General features: G+C 42.0%; 2 protein-coding genes across 2 annotated transcripts; both read right to left on the bottom strand.

The window, feature by feature from the left end:
- Window positions 1–1,262: 1,262 nt before the first annotated feature.
- On the bottom strand, window positions 1,263–16,255 carry gtf3c2 (general transcription factor IIIC, polypeptide 2, beta). The gene is made up of 20 exons (XM_029497004.1): window positions 15,959–16,255; window positions 15,187–15,280; window positions 14,411–14,996; window positions 14,016–14,146; window positions 13,594–13,784; window positions 13,334–13,419; window positions 13,058–13,135; window positions 12,629–12,730; window positions 12,212–12,439; window positions 11,914–12,025; window positions 11,679–11,793; window positions 7,066–7,094; window positions 6,823–6,952; window positions 6,474–6,618; window positions 4,390–4,551; window positions 3,864–3,942; window positions 3,286–3,414; window positions 2,917–3,144; window positions 2,362–2,469; window positions 1,263–1,540 (listed from the first exon to the last, which is right to left on the bottom strand). Exons 2-20 carry the CDS (start codon window positions 15,242–15,244, stop codon window positions 1,340–1,342), a joined length of 2,898 nt encoding a protein of 965 aa, XP_029352864.1. The 5' UTR covers window positions 15,245–15,280; window positions 15,959–16,255; the 3' UTR covers window positions 1,263–1,339.
- Window positions 16,256–16,975: 720 nt separating this feature from the next.
- On the bottom strand, window positions 16,976–26,888 carry znf512 (zinc finger protein 512). The gene is made up of 16 exons (XM_029497083.1): window positions 26,618–26,888; window positions 25,295–25,428; window positions 24,921–24,976; window positions 24,689–24,747; window positions 23,587–24,155; window positions 23,317–23,403; window positions 23,136–23,240; window positions 22,721–22,845; window positions 22,534–22,620; window positions 22,356–22,454; window positions 22,092–22,259; window positions 21,737–21,934; window positions 21,443–21,544; window positions 21,135–21,197; window positions 20,846–20,944; window positions 16,976–20,750 (listed from the first exon to the last, which is right to left on the bottom strand). The coding sequence occupies exons 2-16, from the start codon at window positions 25,392–25,394 to the stop codon at window positions 19,941–19,943; spliced, it is 2,727 nt and encodes a 908-aa protein (XP_029352943.1). The 5' UTR covers window positions 25,395–25,428; window positions 26,618–26,888; the 3' UTR covers window positions 16,976–19,940.
- Window positions 26,889–27,031: the final 143 nt, after the last annotated feature.

The following is a 27,031-nucleotide window of genomic DNA, read 5'->3' as shown; positions in this document are numbered from 1 at the left end:
TAGTGGAATATATCAAGAGTCCTGTACATTTGATAATAATGTCAGTAATCATTTTTCTGACATTATCATGGTGTTAACTAAAACATCATACAGAATCAGAATCTGTCAATTTGATTTGGAGACAACTAGAAAGAAAATAAACGAATGAGCATGTTTTCATATGTAAATATTGGCATATTTAAATTGAAAAATAAATTATCTCACTGCGTCTGTCATAATTTAAAAATTCTGAATCCACATTTTTTGACTTAGAATAATAGCAGGAATAAATTCAACAGGTAAAGAAAAGAACAAGAAAGACAGAAAGAGAGCTCAAAGTTTGTCAACATTATATCCAGCAGAGTTACAATAAAAAAATATTCAAGTATTTCCCCTCAGTGATAACCTGAGTTGTTGATTATAAAAGAGAAAAATGGTCGATTCCGAAAATATAGCAGTGAAAACAATGCGCAACAACGATGCACACAAAAAGTTTTAAATCATTACAAGTGAGATGGGCGGGGACTTTGGGGCAGAGCAACAAGATCAGAGAGGGTATTTTTAAGTTATTGTAAAAAAGAAAGAAAAAAAGAGAAGATATTAAAGTTAAGAGTCTGGGAACAAAGCTAACGCAAATGGTTTTAACCGAGCAAGTTGGAGGGGGGGGGGGGGCACCAACATTCTTGTAGCTTTTGCTAACGAAGAAAAGAAATCTAAAAAATGTAATTCAGATTATTAACAGTGGAATGTTTTTCCTCTGTTGTTTGCCAGAAAAATAAAAGAGAAAGCTAGAAGGTTCCAGGTTTTGCTTCCTGCTGTAAATGTGGCTGTGACCAGAATCACCGTTTTTAATGGCAGATTTGCATTATGTGAACAGGAGCCAAGGAACCAGGATGTGTGCTGTTCTGACCTCTGGTGGTCTGGAGCACCCCGAGCACCAGAGGTTAGAACATTAGAACCTCAAATGAGCAAAATTTGGTAGAAGTTAAACAGTGGAGTGTCATCCTACAAGTGTAGATGCAACCGTGACTGGTAAAAAAGTGTAAAAATATAAGATCAGCGGTCAGTCGCACAAATTCTAGGAAGATATACTCACCTGTGGTTCCACATTAACCTGGAACACTCAGCAGAATCCACACAGAAGAAACGCCTTAAACCAGCCAATAATGAGTTTTGTCTCCTAAATTTGAATTTCACCTGATGGCTGGTCAAAGCTGAAGAGCAAACGTACACCGTAAGCGTTGATAAAAGTTGATATAGTTGTTACCACTTAGATGTTTTTGTTTTTTTTGTAGGTTTGTGTTTTGTAGTCATGTGCGACAGTGTTATCCACCTCCTGGTTGTGAAGATAAAACTCCTGCTATAGCGGCTCTATCGCAGTTTGATCAGCCTCCGTCGAGTCTTTTGGTGAGTACAGAGCGTTGAACTGGGCCTGGTTCTCACTTATCATAGTCTTGACATGAGGACTGATCATACTCCTCAGACAGTTCAGCCTAACCAGCCCCGACTGGCCTGCAGACACCACCCAGATATGAGAGTTCATGTTTGGGTTGAAACGCACCTGAGGAGAGAAAGAGAGCAACAGAAGTGTTAATATGAGAATTCATTTCATTTTCAGAACCTACATCTACAGCCTGTATTTATGGCTGACTGAGGTTTTATCCTTCACTGTTTACATCATTAATGGGAGCAGCATCTTATCCACATCATAAGTTATATTGGATGAATAAGAGTTTGACTTATTCCCATTATAAAGTCGTGATACCTTTATTTGTTTGTCCCTTGTCTGTCACGGCCTCGGCTGTAGCTCTCAGTGAGTCAATTCTACTGCTGCCTCCTTCCTCTCCTTTACTGTTCTCATCTATCCCTCGATTTATCATCTCAATCCTTGAGGTATGCTTCTTTTGTTCTTTATTTTCTTCTCATCTTTTCCCTCTTTCTAATCCATTTATCCCCTTCAGACAAAGTGCCGGACACAAAACCAATGGGTTTTTGGTTTTGTGAGAATGAAGTGTCCGTCCATCATCTCATCCCAGAGGGCACGGCGACACCCTCCACTCAGCTTCTCTTAAAATTAAACACATCAAATCCTCAAATGGCTGCTCTCCATCTCCCCCTCCTTCCCAGCCTCCACCGAGGGTGACATTTTTCTCATTTTACACATCATTACATTCGGTCCGTCTTTATAGCTGTCCATCAGAGGGGGAGACAGAAGAAGGAGGAGGAGGAAGAGGCTCCTCTGTCTGTTTCCTTTCTCTTTCAATTTACTGTTTTATCTTTCTCTTCCTCTTCTTCCTGTTCCGCTGCGGCTCCATTAGTGTGTGTGTGTGTGTGTGTGTGTGTGTGTGTGTGTGTGTGTGTGTGCGTGTGTGCGTGTGATACCTTGTGTAGTGCCCCCAATGGCATCTCATCCAGGTTCAACTTCGTCTTCACTTCTGTTTGTTTCATACGTTTCCACATAGCTCGTCTTTCGCTTCCTGTAAACGTCAGCTGGAAGTCAGAGGAGAAGGTTATCAAAGCCAGAGCTGCAACCAGTTTACAGATTAGTCCTTTATCTGAAAATGTAATAACTTTTTATTTATTATATTTAGCAAATTCAATAATATTTCTATCAAAAAAGCCAAATGTATGAATATGATGCTTTTCTTCAACACATGATGATAAACTAAAGAGCTGTGGACAGTTGGCCCATTATTACATTTATATTTCAAGACAAAGCAGCAAATTGATTAATGGAGGAAAAGAACTGTCAAATGAATTCAAAATAATTCTTTGTCACAGTCTTCATGAAAAGTAAAGCTCAAAGTTAAAATTTTAATGAAAATGTACATAAAATTGGGAAATGAAAAAAAGTTAATTATTGCTGATTTTGATCCCTCCATAAGTACTCTTCCTTTTATGAACCCTTTGTGGCACTGAAAGATGATGATCACTCACCATATCCTTGTCTGAATGGTGGAGGGAGTATTTCTTCACAGCTTCTTTATACGTCTGGAACTGTAGAGGAGGATATTTATTGTTTCTACCTCCGTTCTCACTCCTTCCTTCAGATCCAGGATCCTGTTGATGTGTCTCTCCTCCTTCCTGCTCCTCCCCTGCTCCTCCCACAGCTTGCTTTTCCTCTTCAGCTGCATCATTTGGAACCATAGATGTGAAGTAGATGGGCTGCAGACACAGCACGGAGGGAAACAGGTTAATGGAAGTGACTGTCTTCATCTCAGAGTAGAACTGTAAAGTTTTTATTTTGAGTTTAAAGTAAAAGCTGCCAAATGTAATCAATCAAAGTTAACACAGCAGGGAACTTACAAAGCGTCTCTCTACAGTGCGTTTGAGATACGGAGGAGTGAAGATGATATGAGGTAACAGAGCGAGGATCACCTCACCAAGGGTGTCTGATGTCACCACGCTGTTCAACCACTCAGTGTAAGATATCGACTGCAACAACAGAAACAGACCAATCGGCACTGACATAGAATATACATAGAAACTACATGCATTTTTGACATTTTGCTGGAATATCATATATTTGTATGAAGAGTTACACTTAAATGCGATGAAAAAGGTATTAAACTACAGATTTAAAGATATTAAAAGACAGGTACAGCTGTAAGAATCATTTCTGGATATTCATTGTCTGTATTGCTGGGATCTTCTGTGGAATCATCTTTATCTCAGCTCTTCATGGGAATGGACTGCAGGACTAACCTTGTCAAGAGACCATGTAGCCCAATTCTCATCAAAACACCAAATGTATCTTCATGTCCACCTTTGCCGAAATTTCAACTGCAGTTTAAGGACTTTCTAAAAAGCACAGCCGTGTATGTGCATGTTTATGTATTTTGTGCTCCATGAATGAGTTAGAGGAATCAAAGAGTGACACTCACCCACAGAGTGCCAGTCCTGGGTATTGCAAATAGGGAATTCATGAAATGGTCGAAATAATGGACTCCTTGTGAACCTTTCCTAAATAAAACAATATAAAACCAACAGAATTAAAAAGGGCAGGTAGGACAGCCAGAAAAGAGGAGGAGGCAATGACACGTAGCACTCAGATACACGTAAAATCTCACTTCAGTATAAACACATAAACCATAAAATCTGTAGTGTCCAGTCTTTGTTGACACCTTCTTCCACCTCCTGAGGAGCTGGCATTAAATCAAACTCTACGTTCAGTATCTCAGTACAGCAGACATAAAAGCAGAAACTGTGACAATGGGCTTCACCTCGAGTCACTGCCCATTAAGTTCCTGTAGTGACAAAGACTCAAAGACTAATCCTGTCAAAGAAGGATGAGATTCCAGCTGTTGATGTTGTGTTGGACCAGATAAGAGCTAATTCATTAAAAAGGACACCAAATGTCTGCGCCACAACAACATTAATATGGTGGAATAAACAGACAGGTGTCCTTACGCAACATAGGCGGTTTCCTGTGCCATCAGGAGGCCCGGCGAATTCAAGGGCCAATAGATTTCATTGGTCAGGTGGCGTTTCTGAACTGTGATTGGATCATGGAGCCTTCTCAGATCCCACGTCTTCACATAACGATCTTCTCCTGCTGTCACCAGCAGGTATCTGTGACAAAGAGACAGAATTTTAGTGTGTCCATTTCTGTTATAAGACATCCATGAAGAAAGAAATTATATATGTGAATTTGCTTTCATTACAGTGCAATACAATGAGCATAGAAGTGAAATGCATCATACCACTAACATTGATCAAATCTGACGGCCGTGACGGCCATAAAACAAATGAAGCTGGAGAAAATCGATAAAAACTGATTTCATTGCGATACAAACAGTAAAATATGAATGTGGAGAGCAGAAGGGAGAAGAGATGACAAACTGTTCAGGTAAGAAAAAAAGAGTAGAGTAGGCGTCCTTTTGTCTCTTTCAACATGGCTATGTAATTAAAAAGCAGTGATCCAGACAAGAGACGTGTCTCAGCTGTGGGATTAATCTTCTTCACCTTTAGTTTGACTTCAAGCCCAAACCCTTCAGCTCTGCCTTTACTGAGAACCAAGACCAGTGATAAAAACTAGACATGGCTACTCTTGTAATTGTAATTTGTAATTTGCACCATGTGATATTAAAGTCTCACTGCTTGTTTTATAGAGACTTCTTCCTGAATTGGGGTTAAGAATGGACAGATTTTTCATAAAAAGTGAATTTTGGATTGTTGAAATTGTTTCACTCCTAATGCCGACTCGCACTGCGCATCAATGCTGTCAGTGAATCCTTGTAGCAGACACGTGATGTAAATTATCCCCTCCATCCTTCTCCTCATCTACACATCTATCAGCTGAGTAATGGAGCGGTGAAAAAGAACGTGAGGGGGATGAGAGAGACCCAACGAGGGTTAAAGTAAATCCTTAGCCTATGACCCTTAATAATACATCAGATATTTGACAATCAGCCGTCACCTCTGTGGTTTTACACCACGTATCAGGATTCTAAGAGTATGACCATCTTCAAAGTTAGTTTCTTTAATCAGTATTTGAGGCTATTTTACTTCTTTGAAACATCTAAAAACAATGCATAACATAGAAAGGGTACACTTCTGTTCGTAAAAATGTGAGATAGTCTTTGTTTAATATACTAGGTCTATTTTTTCTGAAGGTCCACACGTGGATAAATATTCTTAGCAGGAACATCGAGCGTTGAAGTAATTCACAGATAGTCAAGGTGAACTGAGCACAGGCAGCTGCAGCAGCAAGGTCAGTGAATGTTGACTAGTGGGGAGATAAGTGAGGTTACCTCATTTGAATGGTGATGGCCTTGACAGGACACAACCTAGTACCTCACATCCTGAATAGCACTGGACCAAGGGCTTCTGTGCCAAACCGCAGCATAACTTTCTGTGCTCAGGATTTATTGGCCTGTTGTCAGCAGCAAGTTCCAGAGCTGCCTCCAACCAACCTTTTATTAATTGACTGAGAATAAAACTGTCAAACTAAAGCAAAAAGGAAAAGAAAAATAAGAAAAAAGAAAATCCTGAAACCCAAGCACTCAATTATCTCTCCGGTGATGCTTCCCAATTCTTCTGCAATTTTTTCCCATAAGGTTTGTTCTTTTATGCAGGAGGAGCATTTACTGCCTTCACTTTGAAACTGATGGATGTTTGAACTGGGCCATGGCAGTGTGCCCCGTGACAGGTCGGTGGTGATTGTGAATATTTAAAAGCCTTTTTTTGGGGGGCGGGGCACCAGATCACGCTTATCAACTTAATTACAACACTATTCCCATGTACTTGAATTAAGTTGTCATGGCAATTTCATTTTCATTACTCTCTTACAATATTCATCAGACTGTCAGCCTATAACATGCAGTGACAAGCTGGGTTGTTACAAGATAAATTACACTCCCGATTCACAGCGTTTAATATTTTATCTGGACAGATTAAATCACTTAGAGAGAAAAAGAGTCTTTCATGCCACAGCTTAGTGCATGACAAATGTGAGGAAAACACCCAGGTGAGATCAGATTGAGACTGTCTACCTGGAGGCAGGACAAAACGCCAGGGCCCGGACACCGTGGTCGTGAGCGAATTTGCATCGATAGGGCAGCAGACTCAGAGATCCGTCAGACTCTCGCACTCGCAACAATGCAGACTTTGTGGTTAAATCCCAAAAACCCACTATACCTGGAGAGAAAAGGACCAAAGACGGTGAGAGCCCAAAAAAAATAACAGGCTCAAAAAAAACAAAACAAAACAAAACAAAACCGTGAATCGACTTTGTCAGGATGCATAGGGATGGATCCAACTGGAAGGATCCATACAAATTTATTTGTTCCTTCAAATGCTGAACAAATTAATTAAGAACATCTATAACAAATCAATTCATACCATCATAGAATCCAATAGCCATTACATTGTGAGGTTTTTGAGGCAGCCAGTCCATAGACAGGACTTGTCCACTCTGTTCATTGCGAGGGGCCTTGAAGGAGCCCAGCTTCAGCGTTAAAATCCCTTTTGCCTGCAGAAAAAATATTATGTTGGATTTTTCTGTCAGTCTCTGCCTTTTCACAGGGGTGAAACTGAACTTGGTAAATTGAAATGATTGTGACAGCAGTTTTAAAAGAAGCCTACCTTGTATATTGGATGCTGGCTTTGTTTTCCTGTGGAGAGGAACATGAATCACACTGTTAGCATTTTAGTGATGCCAATTAAAACTACACATCGGAGTCTATGCCATAGAGCATTTATCTCCACTGGTGTAAAAATGCAGAAGTCTGTTTTATGTTAAATAACCTCAGGAGTGGCAGCTAGGATCAGAGGCTGAGCTCAACGCCAATCAAACCTGTATCATTTCATTCCCAGAGGCCCTAGGGCCTGGCTTATCTATTTGTACTACTTTTCACAGAGTCCTGTTTGCAAAGTCATCTGATTTCCTACGAGTTCAGCCATTTTGAATTGCCACAGAGGAATAGGCAGTGAAAAGCAGGCTGTGACAGAGAGGGGGAGGCGGGTGTTTAAAAGGGGGATAATGGTAGACAGTTTCAGACAATGATGGATGGAAGATGTTCATAGTGTTGAGCTCAGTTGTTCACATGAAAAGTGACATAAATAAAAAAAAAAATAAAATAAAAAAAAACAAGCCTGCTCATCCCTTTCTCAGCTCTACACAGCTGAACAATCAGTGCTGAGCCGTAGCTCCCCTCAGATGAACGAGGGCGGTGGGCGGGTGTAGAGCTATTCAACAAGAACCTCTGACAGTGCATATTGGCAGATTTAGACTCAGCTGCATTGCGAGCCGACAGGAAACATGGCAGGATTAGCATGGCAACATGCTAGTGATGCCACGTTCAGTATGTTTAAAGACTCATCTGTTAAACATGCATGGATGAAAAGCACTGCCATCCCGATCTCTACTAGGTGTAGACTTCAAGTCTGCGTCACAGTATAATATTTTAGACATATCCTGACATAAAGTCAGGGTTGGCAACTTTGACTTATTCATGACACTAAACAGGAAGTCACTGTCACCAAAGGTAAAAAATACAACTTATCCTACTGAGGACTACAAATATCTGTATGAGGTTTCATCTATCCAACACTCATCAAGCTGTGACAGTCTGGACCAAGCTATCAGAGCAGTGGGCCGGCAGATAAAACCATCCCACGTCTGTACTGGTATAACATTACTGGATGTTAATCACCACTTAAGAAGTAATACTGCTGCACCTGCCATGACACTCACTGCTGTGTTTAATAGATGTAAAATCCAATAACAAAAAGAGGTGTCAGACTGTTCCCCTTCATTAGTTTTCTCTGCTCCTCCAGTTAAAATTGCCAAGAGACCAGATCAATAAGAGTCCTCAGTCTTCCACACCCTCTATCCACTCACCTCAGCCTCAGAAAAAAACAAAAAACGTATTAGTTCTTTTATTTAAACTGTTGGGAGTTTCCTGAATTGAGTCCTAATCTTTCAACATTCCAGACCATGGAAGACCTGGGATGAACCCAAGCATGTCGAGCGGAGGAATATCAACTCATGTTATCCAACCTGAAATACCAACATAACGACAAAAATACTAATATGCATTAAGATGGCAGAATAATTTGAAACATTTAGCCTTTGAACCAAACACACTGATTTGAGCAGTGAATGATTTTGTGGTTCTTTTGTGGTCTAACAGATGAAAATGATCACTCATCATTAACAGCACTGAAAGCTTTAAATTAACCCCAAAATGACAAGAGACAAAGAATACGATTTTCATCATTTCAGTACAACACAGACCAAAGTTTGTTATCATGCACCCCCCCCCCCCACCCAAATTCCAAACAAGTCCATGATGACTGACAGAGGGGGGATACAAGCAGTGTCAGCTGCTAGACCTAAAATTCATAGCTTCCAACACTAACAACTAGCTCGGTGATGCATCTTCTTTGTCATTTCAATTATAGATCCTTGTCTGATGGAGAACAGCACTGTAAATTATGTGCAGTCTATACGCCTCCTCACACGCTCCCTTTTGTCTTTTTTCTTTTTCATTGCGTTGCCTTTACACCACCACCCTCCCACTCCACTTGCTCATTCATTTTGGAGACGGGATGGACAAAAGCTATTTATAATTATCTGTCGCAACCTGCAGGAGGCTGTTAGAGAGAGACACTCACACTCTATTTAACCCTGCCTGAGCCAATTCCACCTTTAACCCCTTTCAGGTGACACTGAATCACAAAAAAATAAATACCACAGGGCTGTCCACATTCAGTTAGCACTCATCAAGAACTTAGAAGCTGCAATAAAATTTACTGGTCATTTTTTACCAGGCCAAATGTACCTTTACCTGACTCATCCCTGCGTTGGTTCAGGGATCTTTAAAACAATCATGAGACTGCACTGGCAGTGCCAATGAAAGATTTGATGATTTATAAGTGAAGTGTGATATTTTAGATTGTATATTTTACCTTTAATGATTGTAGACCAACAAAAAAAAAAGAAAAAAAAAAAGCATTTATTCCAGTGCAGGTTTCCTGTGTTTGTTTGCTTAGGAGAAAGTATCTTCAAATGTGAGCACCCTGCAACCTTTCTATACAATAACCATAACCTGTGGTTGGAAGCAGGGGGGCTGATATTAGTAGCCAGACTCAATGACCCATGGGTACAAAATAAAATGGAAACTGGGGCCCATGAAGCAATGAGGAATAGTAAAAAAGAATGGAAATGTCAGGCTTTATACATTTCTTTTATGTCCAAACTTAAGGACTGAAAATCTTCATAATTGTAAAATGCAGTCAAGTGCAACTCGGTGGAGTTTATAATCACTCTATACACGACCCATCATTTGAATCTTAATGCATGAATGGCCATGCATGTGCTCATCTATAAAGGTGCCATTAAATAAACGGAAAAGGACTTGAGGATGATATAAAGAATTATAGGTGAATAACGGAGCTGGTGGTGGTTTGTATCAAAGTTAATTAATAAATAATTGTTAAACTTCAGAAATTTCATTCCCTATGGTCCTCAGCAGAGAAATTTTGGGAATGCAGTTGGAATTCCTGGAAATTTACATTTGTTCTTCAGAAAAAAGCAAGTGTCTGAGCTGTTGAAAATCCTGATCTTCGTCAGGTATAGTATTTAACCAGATAAGCCTGAATCGCTGGTACACACAGGCCAACAAACACACTCATGTGCAGACATAACCAGGTTTCTGTGCATGATAGATGTGGCAGATAAATTCGCCATTAATCTCATTCATACACTTTTCTATCAGCAGAGCCCCAGAGGCAGCTGAGGCAGTGATCTGGATAGACTGGACCACAGGCTCCACCATCCATAATGTCTCCACATACTTAAACTCCTGGAGAGCACACTGCATGTGTGTGTGTTTGCAGACATTTCCACAGAGGCATTAAACTACTGCCGTTGTTAGAGCAGCATGAAACAGTTTGATAAACCCTGAAGCGCTGAATACACCAACAATCACACTCAGAACTCTGAGGGTCTTTATGGTAACTGGCCTTTTTGCGTGATATCTGGTTCAGTTAATGATGTGCATGACTGGGGTGATGGATTTGCTGCTGTTTGATTGATTACATTCTGGAGTTAATCATGTATGCATGAATGCCTCTCAGTCACACATCACAATGGTGCCAGTACTGCAACAATTCACTGATTTGTTGATCATCAGAAAATTCATTGGCTGCTATTTTGGTACTTAAATTTTTCCATTTTTATTCAGTAATACCAAATGTTTGCTGGTTTTAGCATCTTGTGATTTACTAGTTTCCCCCATCTTATATATAATCTATAAATATTTGGAAACTTATGATTTTAAGGTTAATACAATTTAAATTATGATGAATTATGATTATTGTAAAGGACTGACCAGGTAATTGAGAACAGAACTATCAGACCTAATCAGACAATAAGTTGCCAACAATTTAACATGTCTGTGAGATATCCTGCGTGAACAGACTTCCTCAACAAAGCCACCAGCCCTGTCTTGTAAATTGTCACCAGACATATGTGGATGTATTAAATACCTACACGTTTGAGTCAGTAGATGGATTCTCATTAACCTGAACCTTTCATGAGGGTGCACAGTAGCTGCTCAAGTTACTAAGCACAAACACTGAGAAGATGATGCTGGTGGCCATGAAAATGGTGCTTTTTTTCAATACCTATCCTTGCATTCCAGTGGTCAGAAAACGGATGGGAGCTATGCGTGAAACTCCAGATCGGTCTGAAGATGTGACAAAGCTGATTCTTTTAAGGGTAGACTGGCTCTCATGTTTGCTCATTGTTATATTTTCCTTTTGCGTTGTGTTTATTGTGCTTTCCTTCAGGTGTGTAAATAAGCAGAGTGAAGGAGGGGAGTAAGAGAAAGCTCCTGTATGAATCAGCAGCAGGTTAAATCTAGCTGCTTATTTTCACGATGGTGCCACAGTACAGTGATTGCCACTAAAGCTCTGCTTTACTGCAGTCCCAAGTCCTCACCTGCTACTGCAAGAATCAGATATCCAATACTCTGACTGCAGCGTTTAGTGAGGCAACACTGCCCTCTGCTGAAGACGAGACACACTTCACTGTGAGTCTGACTTTCAGTGAGACTGGTGCATGGAATGCAATGGTCATGTTTTAAATGTTTTTGTTTGTTTATTTTAGTGCTATTCATCTAAGAGCTGTACCTGAATGGTTCCAAAGACTGCAAGAAAACATAAAATGTGTATAATAATCACAGTCCTACCAGAATCAGGAAGCTTGTTAGAGTGCAGGGCATCAGGGTGGGGCATGCTGTAAATGGTGACCACACCAATGGAGGTGGCAACTGCCAGAAGACCCAGTCTGGGCAGGAAGGGAGCCTTCAGGGGAAGGAGGTTCAAAATCTTTCAATGTTGTGATAAAACCTCAGCTACAGACAAACCGACCTGGCCAAATGTACCAACAGTGGCTTTCAGAAGTTCAATTTAGCTGCACTTTACCTTTCTGCCACAGCTGGGCAGCTCCCAGCCTCCAGCAGGACACCACTTCAGGTGCCAGATGAAGCCTTTGTCCTGAGCCAAGCCATAGGCCAAGAATGGCTGGGTATCGGGTCTGCAGTGGCAAGTGACGGCAATGTGTGGGGACAAAAAGATAACTAATTTTATAGACAATAAAAATGAGAAAACTGGGAGAACAGCACTAAAAAACAATTGGCTACTGAACTTTTTGCTTTCACTCAAAGACAAAGTAGATTTAACAACAACAAACAAATAAACAGTAGGAGAACTTCATCTGTACCTGCTGTTGTACTCCAGCTTTCCCACATCCCACAGCTGAACAAGTCCAGGTCCGGAGTACGTCTGGTTGACATAGTGCTGGTCGTCCATCCCTCGATGACAGGCCAGGGAAATGTACTGGGTGGCTGGAGCACCTTCAGGCGTCGGACACCACTCCATGGCCCAGACCGGACCCCCTGTAAACAGTGCCATGTCCCAGCGCTCTGGGTGAGCAGGTGTTGCTTCAAATCTGGTCAGTTAGATCAGAGAGAGGCTTTAACATACATCTCAAAAAAAATCCTAAACTGCCTTTTAACCTGTAAAGTAATAAATAGTTGTAATAGAGCCACAACTACACATTTCTGTAGAAACTGATAAAAGATGTGTAATGTTGAGCTAAATTTGATCATTTGAATTGGATTCTGTGGCTCAGTCTCACCTGCTGAGTCTCTGCAGAGGCATCTCCTCAGTTTTGAGGCCTTCTCTGGACACTTTGAAAGCAACTGAGCGAAGCTCCTGGGGCAGGTATTTCTCCATGTCACTGAGTAAAACATGAGACTATTTAAGAGATGTTTGAAACATATCTCAGCTGACACGTGTGGTAGATGCCTCTGCCAAGCTCAAAATAGAAAGGCTCTGGCCAGGATGGTTGAACCAACATCTTTCTGCTATGAGGCGATGGTTCTGAATGCAGTACCACTGTGCCAAAACTACATGTAATCACAGTTCTTGACACACAATCTCTAGGTCGTCATGCTTGAAACAGTCAGCTGAGTAATAGAAGCATCTAAAATACACTTTTCAAATTTTGCTCTAGCATAACTGGAATAAGGCAACAATTACAAAACAACAGTTAAAGGTGAAATACCTCTCTGGTACGAGGTCCCAGGAAGTGGTGGTGGGGACCCACTCTGGGAAAACCCAACTGCTGTGATGCTCCTCTCGACTAAAAATGCACACAAACAAAAAGTCACAAACATACCATTACTGTTTGCTGTGACTCAAAATACCAAGCAGTTTGTGGCCAATACTAGTATGAGAAACTTGAATGTGTGAAATAATATCAGCCATGTACATGCAGTAGCCTGGATTATGAGATTTAAAATGTCAATATGATGTTGCTTCACCAAGTGCAGCTACTTACAATTTCTTTGTTGTCTCTAGGGCGTCCCAAACAATCTTCATGATATTTGTAGTGAGGCCATTTGGGGACTTTGAAAGGGAGCCTGTCTGCAGGAGGAAAAAAGATTTTGATGGGTAGTTTCTTTACAGTTCAGTCACATTAACTGAGATGCTGATTTTGAGATTTTAATAAATGAGCATGATTTCGAATCTGGAACTGCAACACACTGTCCCGCCACATTTTAAATATATACAGTAAATATAAAAAAAGAAATTGCTAACAAAGGTCCTGCTGTGATGAACTGCTGGACTTCTTCCACGGAAGCTTAAGTCCAAATCTGAGTCCTCTTCCTCTCCTTCAACTTCATCTTCCATCTGCTCCACCTCATCTTCTTCAGCATCTGGCACAAAGTCCTCATCATCCTCAGCATCGCTGTCAGAAAAAGGACGTTTCCTCTTCAGGCCTTTACGCCCTGTAGAAGTGCAAAGAAGACTTCATGATTACTGCTATTAATAGAGATAATAGAGTGATTGAGGTAAATTCTTTCGTTAAAGTGTGAGGTAATTTGACATTGTCCTAATAACCTGCATCAGTCAAAATTCAGGAAATTCACTTGACAAACCATAAAAAAAGGGAACAAAAGGGGGCTAGTGTTTGGTTTGTCTGATCTGGGTTGCTGTGTGAATCAGTGCTTTGACTATACCTTTGCCTCCTTTGGGGGTTTTCTTCTCTGAATCTGAGTTGACGTCTCTGTTGGCACCTGGCTTGGATTCTGACTCATCACTGGGATGACAAAGTACCTCTTTTGCCAAGTGGTGGAGATACTTCAATGCCCTGAGGGAGATTTTTCCACATTTCATGTTGGAGAACAATGTACTCAAAATAGGATGATGAAATTTTCCATACTTGTCGCTACACAAGTAACAGTCCATATTAATAATAACTATTTACAGAATTCAAATTAATCTACAAATTCTCTGATATTTTCTTTTCCTGATCCTGTCATATGTTCTAATCAATGTATTGAGCACAAACAGAAGTTAAACATGATCAAAACCGTGTTGGAACTAGATACGCTAAATTTCGTGTCAGACTTACGCTTTAGCAGCACCTCTCCTGCGACGCCCACCCGGTTCGATCTCCTCCTCGGGTTCTTCAGGAGCTTTACCTTGAGCCACCTCACATGTTGGTTCAGTAACCGGTGTGGCTTTCTGCTGCTTCTTTACATACTTGCGCTTTGGCTTTGGTGTCTCATTTTCCTGCTGCACATGATCTACAACTCCACGCTCTCCATCTGGAAGGTCACCATCAGCTTTGGGAGTTTGCTTGGCAGGAGTTTTTTTGGCGGGAGTTTTTTTGACAGGAGTCTTTTTAGACGTAGACCTCCTTCCTCTCACTGTCTTTTTAGGAGTCTCATCTGATTTTGTTTCATCAGCCTCTTGGGGTTTTTTGTCTGTGTCTTTCTCCTCTCCATCTGCAGTTTGTTGTGTTGCATTTTTGGATTCAGTATCCGTTGTTGGAGCTGTTTTAGAAGTGTTTCCTGCTCTTCTTGTACTTATTCTGGGTGTTTTTTGCCCAGCTGTGCCATCAGTTTCAAAATCTGAATATCTGGGATTTTTTTTTCGTTGTCGTCCTCTTGAGGTGGGTGTTAAATCCCAATGCCCCTCTGGTGGCTTCTCTTGCCCTGTCAGGGGGAAAAAAAAAAGAATAATTTATTATTCCACTGTTTTGTTCCACTATTTTATACAATGACAGTTATTATTGTTACATTAATTTCACACAAAAATTTGACATCATTGTTTTAAGGAATAATGAACTCATATGAAGGACTTGTAAAGGAAAGCGTCTAAGAGCTGGTCCAAAAGGTGGCCAACCTGGCCCAGAGTCAGTCGGATCCATGGGCTGCTGTGGTCTGGTCAAACGCCGCCTCATGTGTGGAGCTGGTCTGTTCCCCCGCTGGCTTTACAGCTGCTCAGACAAAAACAAACAAACAAACACACTGACATCAATGCCTGAGAAACTACAGTGCAAAACACAGAAGGTTTTGCATCATTCTGCATTCACGACCACTCTGTAGTTAGGTAAGTGAGCTGATTAATGAAGAACAAAAAGTCATCAACAATAAAAACTTCTTTCGCCTTCAACTCTTTCCTTGAAGAGCTATCCATATACAGCTAACACTCATCTATCTCTTTAAATCAAAACGAAAAGAAGAGTCAGTGAGTTCTAGTTATTGTTGTGGCCATTAAACAGCCCAAAACATGGATGAAGTGAGACCGACAAAACAAAACCGCCTTGAGTTTACTGACAGTTTTATGCTTTGCTCCCAAACTGACAGGTGACTTTGTGTAGCAGGTAAATACGGATGTTATTCTCTGAACGTCTTTAATCAGCTGATCCGTTCGGCGTCTTTTTAGGAATGAGGAACAAACCCGGTAAAAAGATATTTAGATAAACAGACCCGTTTATCCGGCGGTGACAGCCACGCTGCTAACGCTAACACGGTTAGCTTCGGCTAGCGGCTCAAAACGGCGGTTGGAGAAACGTTTCCGCACCGGGCCGTTAAATAACGGCAGCACTTTTCAAACCGGCCGGTAACCGGTAGACTTCACCGACTGGGCCGACCGGGCACGGTTAAAAACTCACCCTGCCGGGAACCGAGGCTTCTTCCCGGCGGTGGCGCAGCCGGAAAAAAGCCTTGATGAAGCGAGCCCGGGCAGCTCCACTCCCGGTCGCTCGGTATCGAATCCCAAACTCTGCTACCGGAGAAAGGAGCCCCGGGGCCGGGCGGAAGCGGCGGACACGGGCGGCCGGTCGCTGCTCTTTCACCGGTGTCGGACTGGAAACATCTCCCGAGCCGTTTTTTCACCGATTCAGGTCGATTTAAGTCACAGTCCGCTGACATCAGAGCAGACCGCCATGTTACCGGACGGCCATGCCGCTGCACACCGCCCCCTGTGAGCCCGAAGCGGAGCGACACCGAGCGGCGACAGAGCCGGCCGGGGTTCGAGTCCGGCCGGAGCCCGGTACCACAGAAAATAACACAAAAAATAAAACATATTCAACTTCTGCTTATATTTTCTCCACCGCAGTCTACTTCAGCACATCTGGGCCTCAGATAATAATAAATAATACTGATGCTACTAACAACAATAATCATAATAAATACCCAATTAGATACCGAAACACACTGTTAATTAAAATATAATAGAAATATAGTGTAATTTCACTGTTTTCTGAATTTAGTGCGGAAGCTTAATTTATATATTCTTTGTTTTCGTATCGGATTTGTCGGATTTCATTTTTTAATATATCGAGTTTGTTTAAATGTGTCAGTTTTTTCTCATATATTTGGTTGCATTTCATGATAATTTCCCCACCTGAGGAACTAATAAATAAATTATTTTATCTTAAAAGCAACAAAATCATACAAAATAAGTGAAATCACAATAAAAAAAAAAAGGCGACGTGCAGAAGAAAGTAAAAGAAGACAACAAACTGATTAAACATTGAAAAGGTGGGTAATAATATTCACATCATTAAGAGGTTTTACTAAGACAGTGAATAAAAAATGTGTAAGTTCAGAGTGTAGACAAAACATTAAAAGTGTTAATTGTGCTTTTCTTACCTGCCAGCTAACAGACACACAACCCAAAGTGACCATGAATTAAACTTTTAATTGTCTGTTGTTATAACACTGCTGGTACTATGAAATAGCAGCACATAACCTCTAAAAAACAAGTAATAACATATTAAATATACAGATTCTGGGTGACAGAATAACTGCTTTTCACTAATGTCTCATTAAATGAAAAAAAAAAGTGCTTTTCTTCCTTTGTTATTACAAATGGTACAACTGAATGTTAATTCATATCCAGCCTTTATAATATATGACAGCATATTTCCCATATGGATGGTGGTGATGGGTCCATCTGATCAACCTCAGATCTGTGCTCCAGCATTCAGAAAAACAGATACTACTGTAAATAAAGCAACAACAGGAAGACAAAGTGCAAAGTACTGCGACAGAATGGGTAACTATTATAGTTTATCCTGTGAACTAAGCAGCTGAAGCCATGAAGGGTCATTTTAGAATGAAAGGCTTAATGAAATACTTCTGAGAAACGCTGCTGGTCGTGACATCAAACTGTTCAAAGTGCATGCACGGTGATAAAGATTTGGTCACAAGCATAATGGACATGGGAAGTATTTCAGGAGCAACAGGAACAGACACAGAGAGTCCGTTTAAAATTAGATCCATCTTTGTTTTTTCACATTATTGTCTCTTTATGCCCTGAAAAGTACTTCAAGACTTTTTAGTTAACTTGATTTATTTCAGGATACCAAGATGCCACCACCCTCGGAAGCAGACTGCTATTTATCACATTGTAATTATTACTTGGTAGTGCAGGACATTTAACATAAGCAGCAACATCCACTGTGTCTGAAGTAAAAAAAAAAAACCCTAACCCTAACCCGAGCACAAGCAATGAAACATGGATAAAAAGTCTTAAAGAGTTTGAGATGTCATGTCCATTGATCATTATCTTAAACACTTCACTTCATACAAGGCGTTTAGTAGAAGAATTGAAATTAAGAATTGGTAGTTTTCTGCTTTTTCACATTTGTAGTTAATAATCTAAATTAAAAACACAAAAAAAACAAAGAATGAAATACTTCCCATGTACCTGGAGGTTTTCTATCATAAACTCAAAACAATACAGGCTACTCTTCCTAAAGGCATCTGATGGAGGGCAAAGAGGGGTACAGCACCTTAAACAGAGCCAGGTACAATAAACTTTTTAACACCGTTCGTTACAGACTGAATCAGATTAAAGGGTAATCCTCGCTGAACGTTTCAAATGATGAATTAAATATCCTTTCCAGAAGAAAGCAGAGGTGCACAACAGAGGGACAGAGCATTAACAAAATACATTCATAAAGGAAAAGATCACAAATATATGACAACCAACCATAATCGTACACCACGATAGTAGATACAAAATGTCAAGTACATAAACATTAGGCTACATGCTAGTGGCTAAATATTCAGAGATGGGAGCAGGTGGGAACGCTTCATCACACTTCACCTGTGACGGGTCTGTTCAGTCCTGTTCATCTGCACTAAAACGTAATCCATGAATCACGTCCTCATCTCTGTCACTGGCTGCTGTTTGGAAACCATTAAGAAGCGTTTTACTCTATTCTTGTGCTTTCTTTGTCTCCCTGCTGGTCTCAGTTTGATGAGTGAACAATCATCTTACTCCGATTTTAAAAGCCGAGTATTGAATATCTATTTGTCAACTAATTAGGTGATTAATCAGCTGCCTGAAAATTGATTGGCCACCACTTCAATGATTGATTCAACTTTGTGATGTTTGGACAAAAGCATCTGTCACATGTGTGGCTGTAATAATTTTTGACATCTTCAAGCAAAGTGACAAATATTTTGTTGTTGTTGGGTTGTTTTTCTTTTTTTTGGTGGGGGACTATTGGTTGGTTAGAAAAATTGATCCTTCCAGATTATATGTGGCACATTAATCAATGATTACAGCCCTGAAAAAAAAAAACAACAACAACATTGCAACTAACTAAAAGGTTCACCTGCTATTGTTGTGTGAAATATTATTATTATTATTATTTTTGCTTTTATTAAGAGAACCTTAGTGGGAGTGACTTGAAGGAGGATTACATGCAGCAAAGGGCTACAAAATAAGATGTATAGCCTTAGCTGAACACAACATGGATTTATGGTTTGAATGGAGGGAGGAAGGATGGAGCGTTGTTTCAGACTTAAGAGTAAGGATGACTTCTCATTTCACTTTTAGAAATAAAGTGTTGCTGTGTATGAATTAACTGATCAATTCATCTATTACTTCATTGCTCTTCATATGTGATCTGCCTGTTTGATCCATTAACTGCAATGAGCTCCTACACGGGTGCAAACAGGATAATGTCAACCACGAACAAAGTTACATTCATGGCCAATATAAAAAAAAAATAATCACATGGCACATGAGGAAAAGAGGCCAAGGAGAACTGATAATCTTTACCATCACATTTGTACATTTGATCATAAAAGGCCAATCAGATGTTATTAAAAGTAATAATGAGTATGAAGTTATATAGATCATACTTAAGAGGCACAAAATGTTTTAAAGAGAGACTAGACAAGTCTAACAAAACACTAAACTGAGGCGCCCTCGCCTCAGCTGAGAGTAACTTTTTCCTTTTAAAGTAAACATAAAAGACAGAAAGTGTTTAGCAAACTTTTCAAAAGAATAGGACACATTTAAAGTTGGTGAAAAGAATCTGTTACATATAAAAACACAGATAAAACAGTAGAACTACATTTATCTGGGCTATACAGTGACAAACAGTTCAATTCAAAGACACCGCCTCTATAGTCCCGTGTCCTACGCTGACACCTTGACGTTTCCTTGATGGAACTCGTCATCTAAAAGCTTTCTCGACTTCCGAAGCAACAGAAGTTACAGACTCATCAGCTGCCTTCTCACCTGTCCGTCTTGTTTTGTTTGTCTCTGTCAAGCTGAACGAAGTGTGGACGGACACCGGAGGGCATCTCTTTCTGCCAATGTTAAAAGAGAGAGTACTTTTAAGCACCTTGTTAAGTGTTTCTCTGTCTCTTCCCGGCCTCGGGGTGGGGCTCCACGATGCCCGGCCGTTTCAGGTTCCACTGGTCGATCTGTCTTTGTCTGTCCTGCTGCTCCACCTCCGATTCGCTGGATGAGCTGCCAGTATTACTGCTGCTGCTGCTGCTACTGCTGCTGCTGCTGCTGCTGCTGCTGCTGCCACCTCCACCTCCTCCACCACCGCTAAAAGCAAAGCAATCCTTCTGCTTCCCATCAGCCTTCTCCCCCCTCTCCCCTCCTCTCTCCCCCTTTTCACTTCTTTTGAGCTCCACCATGTCACCGCTGTCCTCTCCAGGTTTGTCACAGTCAGCCATTTCCATCTCTATCGGGGCCTGCTCCGGCCCTGGCATGGCTTCCCTCCGCTCCATCTCCACCCAAAGGGGCCCTGCAGGAGGCTCTAGAGGGGTGTAGTGGAGCATGGGCTGCTGCAGCTGGGTGTCCACCTGTGGGGGGAGGTTCTGGTGCTCCGGATGCATGAGCTGGGCCTGGTGTTGGAGGTGATGCAGTGGCTGCAGAGGGTGCTGCATCGGCTGGTGCTGGAGCTGATGATGATGATGATGCTGCTGCTGCTGCTGCTGTTGATGATGATGATGATGGTGGTGGTGTTGGTGGTGGTGATGGTGATGCTGCTGCTGATGATGATGGTGGTGATGATGATGCTGGAGGTGATGATGGTGGTACTGATCCACAATCTGCTTGTCCACATTATGTACAAAATCCTTGGTCTGGTTCTTGAGGAACTTCTCGAACTTCTTGGAGGCCTTTTTGTTTGTGACAAACCACTCCTGTTGACAAACAGACACTGTCACCTGTTCACAACAGATACTGCAGGAGAAGCATTTCATTGCAACAAAGATGTTGTTGTGAACTTGGTCATTACCTGCGAATGGACTGAGTTGATGTGATATTTTACTCCACTCTCAGAATTAAACTCTTTATTGCAGATGAGACATCTGTATTTTCCAGCCTCAAAGTCTCCCTGAAATCAGACCAAGTGACAGAGAACCATGAAATGATTATCAAGTCTAGGAACGTCCAACTGGACAGCTATTATTAAAATATGATTTTATTATCAGACTGACACACATGCTAATAGAAGATTTGTGCTTCACATTGAAGATGCCGGAGTGTTTCATCTGGACAGGGAAAAGCAGAGGAAGGTTACTAACCCGTGTGCAGAGGCCCAGATGAGCCTTCAGCCCAGACACACTGGTGTAGGTGGAGCCACAACCCTGAAGGACACACAGCTGATGTAACCCAGAACTTCAGCTTTTCACAATGTCTGAGAAATTCTCTTTTTATCTACGGTCAGCTCGTTTTGAATAAAGAATGACCATGATGTTTTCTTTATGGTGCTCCACTCTTTTTTGTTACGCTCAGTTAGGGTTAGGGTAGTTCTAAATAAAAACATTATTCAGTCTCCATATACACAATATCATGGCATAAAATAAGCCATTCATAACTAATTGTTTTCTACCTGGTTGGGACACTGGACTTTCCTCTGCAGCTTCACCTCGTTCTTCCACTTCCTCAGCACCTCTTGGCTGAAGGCAGGGAGGCCTGGCCGTGCATATTTTAACTGTGAGGGACGACACGGGCAAGAGAAGGGGTTAAGGAAACTCACTTCAGGTATACAAGGTTCTTAATTTCTTGGTGGAATTTGCCTTCAAGTTATTATAAATAAAATCCACTGGTTTGTGAAAATGTGTCACACTGTGAATTTGCCCAAAAAGGTTCTCCAGTAGCCAGCGTCATCTCATTATGTTCTTGCCTTTTTGTCATCAGGCACCAGGTCCGACTGAAACTTCCTCTTGGGCCAGTCTTTGGGCAACTCGTTGTTGGCAATTTCAGCCAGGTGGAAGTTGGCCACCTGCGCCGAGGCTCGCTGCACCCTGCCGCTGGCCGTCCTCTCCGGGTTGGCCTCCCTCTGGGCCTTCAATGCTTCATCTTCCTCAGTCTTCTGGGGCGTCTGGGTAAGAAGGAAGAGGCAGTTTTAAACCTAAATTAGAAGGTTTAGGAGTCAGGTTTAAATGTACGGAGCAGAAATTCACAATTCTGTTCAGATATAACTTCATTTAACTGTTTCTTTGGACTGAAACTTCTGGATCAAGAAACACCGGACTCACAGGAGCATGCTCGGATTTAAGGTGGTACTCCAAACCAGCCTTAGATTTGTATGCTTTTCCACAGTGAGAGCAATTCAGCAACATCTTCTCCAGCTCTGACTCCTCCTTCCCGCACTTCTTCATGTGGTATACGTAGCCCATAATGCTGGTGAATGCAGCACTACAACCCTAAAAAGATTTTACCGTGGCATCATCACAGTTGCATCTTTCTTAGCAAATCCAGTTCCTTCTTCTTCATCGATGGAAACGATTTTTTCAGTTTACCTCTTTAGAGCATTTTAGTTTGCCCAGCCTCTTCAGGATTTTTCGAAGTTTGTCTTTGATGGCACGATCATCCAGGTCCTTGGCTTCGTCCACTGAAGGCTACCAAAAAAAAAAAGAAGTTTTGAAACCATTCAGCTGCACAGTACTTTATTTATGATGGACACACGTGAGAGCGTACCAGATGGCTGTGGTCAGCCATGATGTGATACTTCATGCCTGTTGAAGACTTCAGCTGCTTGCCACAGTGTTGACAGGTAAAGGGTTGCTGCATCAAAATCACAGCACATGTTCTAATTAAGCAGTTACAGATAAACGACTGTGTTTTTGAGTTAAACTGAGCAGAGGTCTAAACACGGCACGCTCACCAGTCGGCAGTTCTCCATGTGTTTCTTCAGCCCTTCCACGGTCTTCCTGCTCACACTCTTACATTTTGGACAGGTGACTCTGCCTTTGGCCATGATCTGGAGCTGCCAGCGCTCCTCTTGACTTCCTGGTGGATGTCAAGAAATAAAGATGTTATAGATTTTATGGTCCAGAAGGAGCAGCAGCGGCCCTAAACGATGATGATGGGGACTCTGAGGGAGTCTTAACTGTACCTGTTGCTAACTGTTAATTATTTTATATTGCTGTGCAGATGATAATACCAAGTTTATTTGACTTTATTATGGCTTCCACTCTATTTATTTCACATACCTGACTTCATTCTATTTCTTACTTGTTAGTAACTGGGCTTAGACAGAGTAGTATTTCTAACAAATTGCTGCGGCCTCCGTCTCTCACCTGGGGGGTAAGTAGGAGGCTCCTTCTTGGTGGTGAAGACCGGAGGTTTCTGCTCCTCAGTGTGCTGGGCTGTCGATGCCTCGCCAACACCGGCTGCATCTGAACCTGAAATATTTCCATTAGATCAGGCACTTTCATCCTTCACATCCAGAACCTGCTCTGTCTTTGCTGTTTGACTTACAGATGTCTCTGGCCTCTGGTTGGGGAAAGTTATTGATGGAAGGGCTTCGCTCCTCCTCCACTCTCTGGACCTTCTTCATGTTCAAGTCTTTAAAATTACATAAGAGGAACAAAATCAATCAATCAGCCAATCTATAGGACTGTCTGTCGACGTGTCCACTTCGGTACATGAAGTTCTAACTTACATCATTTTATTATCCTGATAATTTAAACTGAATACATGAAGTCCCCTATTGGCTGTAAACATACAAGGTCGTGTGTGAGTATGTACCGGGTCTCCAGACGTGACCTCTATCTGCGTTTGTGTCGGTCCAGGCTGGGTCTTGGTTTCGGCCAGATCCCCACGCCTGCTCTGGCCCTGATGGGGTCCGGTCCCTTCCTGGATCCGTGCCTGCGTTCCAGGCTTGATCCTGGACTCGGTCTCTGCCATCTGCCCATTCCTGCTCAGGACCTCGGTCCTGACCCGTCATCCATGCCTGGTCCTTTCCAGCTCTGTCCCTGCCTGCTATCCACGTCTGGTCTTGACTGGCGTGTCCTACTCGGTCTCTGCCAGAGCTCCAGACCTGCTCCTGGGCTCGATCTCTGCCGGGGGTCCAGGCATCAGGACCCCTGTCCCTGCTGGAGCTCCAGTTCTGGTCCTGAGGCTCGGACTGCTCCCCGCCAGCCTCTGGGCCTTGAGGCCACGGCTCCTTCGCCACCAGTCTTGGAGCCAGCCTTGCTGGGGGCGGAGCCATGGAGCCCGGGTCGACCCCATTGGCGAGGTCATCTGATGACATCACTGAACAGCTGGTTGTCGGGTAATCCTCTGTTCCTAAAGAAACGCTCCGGAGATCCTCGTACCTGATATTAAAAGCATTATTTTAGAAATGACTGTAAGACTGAATTAAACTACTGTGGCAGACAGACTTTTCATGTTGTTATTATTTAGCGCAGTTTCTTCTTCTGATAAATACAATATGTGATTATGTAAATGAACTTAGTTTTGACCTTGAACTTGATTTGGACAAGTTTCCAGACAATTAACAGGCGGTGTTTCCTGAGAGACACATTTATTGCTTCCATTTGGAAAATAAAAAAAAAGAAGAAGCAAAAAACATCTGAGGCATAAACACGATTACGTGTGCAAGAAGACAACGAAAAAAATTTGCAGGTAAAGTAGTGACGTTTCCTGTTTAGCTGTAATTTCACTCAGCAGTGAGCTCTCTCTCCAAAAGTAAACAGCTCTCTCTCAGATTTGTTCGGAGTAAAAAAGGGTCTCAGTTAATGCTTATATATATATTTGGTTCAACATCCAACTGCACTTAAAATGCAACTCTCACACAATTTGTTGTGAAAATTCAAATTTCCTGTGAGCAGACTGATCAGCCTCTTACCTTTTTCTACCGTAAGTCCTTTTCATCTTCAGAGCATCCTGAGCTTCAGACTCTTCGTTCTGAAACATTCAGGTACAGAACTGTGAGGATCCGTTGGTGTGCGTTAAACTTGAAAATCAATGACTGCATTCAAACGCTAATCATTAGTAATATTTCTGCGCCACAGGTGGCTTCTGACACAACTCCAAAGACAGACAAACTAAAGAAACTGCATCCTCCTCTTCACTCTCACCTTAGTATATCCGCCTGCATGCGACTCGTAGGCTCTTTCTGGCATTCGCTGGACGACTGTTGGAGAGATTGAAATTTAATTTGAAACAGTATTGATTTTGATTCCAACCAAAGAACAACATGGCCATTATCCCTCGAGGGGCCTCCGCACTTGGCTGATGATAAATTTGCCAACCACCAGAAGATGTCAGGGATCACCGGCGGATGCTCCGGACGTATCATCAGTTGTGTACCTCAGTGTCGCCGAGTGCTTCGGTCGTTTGATCACCACCACCCACAGGCTGATCAAACCTGGGTCTGTGCCACGAGCATCTCTTTCCTCCTGAGCTTAGTGTTCAAAGAGAAAACTGTCACATCCATCTCTACGTTTCGTACCTGCACATGGCACTCCACTTTTCGGCTGTGACTGGGCAGACTTTCTCTTTCTTGGCACGTACAAAGGTGACATATCCCCTCCGATGTGAGCAGGGTCCATTCTAGGGGGGGACAGCACCCCGAGGAGATCACCACTAGAAACACAGAAGAAGCAGAGACATCATCACACGCTTGGCTCTGCCATCGTCTCATATCATCATATATAATCTGGTTTATTTTCCATTATGAGTTAAAAAGGATGGAGGCTTTGTTGCAGTTTGTAACCTCCTCCTGGTGACGGATTTAATATTAACACATCATTCATAATTACCCCGACAGCTACTCTTGTTGGATTCTATTTAATTTCCATTTTCCAGGTCTGCTCCTTATTATTTATTTATTAGCCACGTTGTTTGTCACCACACATGAGCAAATTCAAACTATAACAGCGGACCAGTAATTTTATTATGCTGTTAATTTATCTCATCAACACAATGTTCATTATCTTATAACGGCAGGCTGTTCTAATTTTAGAAAAGTCAGATGTAAGTTTGAGCCACATGGAAACATATTTGACGTATAAACTTCACGTTTGCCATCAAACTGATAAAAGCACTGATGTAATGATGTGAAAGTTTTATCTCTTATTTAATGAAAACCTCAAAAAGCAACAGGACTCATCCCTGTTTTAATATCATGATACAGTATCACAAGTTTATTTTATTCTGGGAGGATAATGAACTGCATGGATGATGAGGACGTCCTATATGTGAAGGGTCTTCAGGGGTCTGTGTTTGCACGTTGAATGGTAGAAAAAACATCTTCTGTATCAAAGGCAGAAGAATATTTTTGAGTCTCGCTGCAGATTGTTTACAGAAATCTTTTTGGAAACAAAGTGGCAGAAATACAGCTACAGGCTGCAGCACCGGTTGTGTTTATGAGTGTGTGTGTTGTGTTTCCATCATGCTTGACATTTGTCCAGTGTGTTTGCATGTAGATGCAAACCCCCCCCCCCACCACCACCACCACCCCCACAGCATGTCACGGTGCGTTAAAGGACACCGGTTTAATGGTGGAAAAACTCAGCAGAGCCACCAAATAACGACAGAAAATGTCCAGCTAAACAAAAAATATTAACACTATGATTTCTTCTTTTTTATTTTTGGTCTTTGGTCCCGCAGAGCTCTTTTATTTCAGGTCTGGAGCTCCACCATCATTTTTTTTTTTTTTTTTTTTTTTTTTTTTTAAAGGTAAAACACACAGCATTAGGCTTCAGACGACGACCTGCAGGAACACACAGCTTTGACCTGCCTGCCTTTCATTGTCTCTGACCGGAGAGCCTACCGTCCTACAGCTCGGTCCGTCCGCAGGGTTCGACTCCGGCCTCCTCCGTCGCCTTCTCCCCCGGCAGGGAAAGCACCAGGAAGGCGGCCATCAAGGAGGCCCGATCCGGCTGTCAGAGCCTCGGAGCGGCGGGCCCCCCCGCCAACACCACCCCCGGATGGGTCAGCATCCAAATGTGAGTCAGATCACCGGCATAATCCAGCTGATGGCCGGAGTGTTGTTCGGAGGAACGCCCTCCAGCTGGACGGCACAAACAAGAGCCGCATCTACTGCTGCCTTCACGGGCTGTGGGAAACATCCCCTTTACTGACCCCCCCCCCCTACATATGTCTGTATTCATACACTCAACGGTGCTGCGTTTTCCTTAGCAGTTCATTAAACAGAAACTCTACGAGGTGTTCAGGTGCTGATGTT

This window comes from Echeneis naucrates, chromosome 24 (genome assembly GCF_900963305.1).
Source record: "Echeneis naucrates chromosome 24, fEcheNa1.1, whole genome shotgun sequence".
NCBI classification, from domain to species: Eukaryota; Metazoa; Chordata; class Actinopteri; order Carangiformes; family Echeneidae; genus Echeneis; species Echeneis naucrates.
The sequence above is the reverse complement of the archived record's forward strand: the minus strand, read 5'-3'. Positions and strand labels throughout refer to the sequence as shown.

Bases quoted from the DNA above. Each gene is read 5' to 3' on its own strand.
- gtf3c2 (XM_029497004.1), bottom strand. From the start codon at position 15,244: ATGAGGCGGCGTTTGACCAGACCACAGCAGCCCATGGATCCGACTGAC. The intron at 12,026-12,211 runs GTACAGATGAAG...TTGCCACTGCAG, and splicing joins AAGCTGGAGTACAACAGCAG to ACCCGATACCCAGCCATTCT. The intron at 1,541-2,361 runs GTATCACACGCA...TTCTCTCCTCAG, and splicing joins CATTGGGGGCACTACACAAG to GTGCGTTTCAACCCAAACAT.
- znf512 (XM_029497083.1), bottom strand. From the start codon at position 25,394: ATGGACCCTGCTCACATCGGAGGGGATATGTCACCTTTGTACGTGCCA. The intron at 22,621-22,720 runs GTGAGCGTGCCG...ATTTTGATGCAG, and splicing joins ACATGGAGAACTGCCGACTG to CAACCCTTTACCTGTCAACA. The intron at 22,455-22,533 runs GTACGCTCTCAC...TTTTTTTGGTAG, and splicing joins TGGCTGACCACAGCCATCTG to CCTTCAGTGGACGAAGCCAA.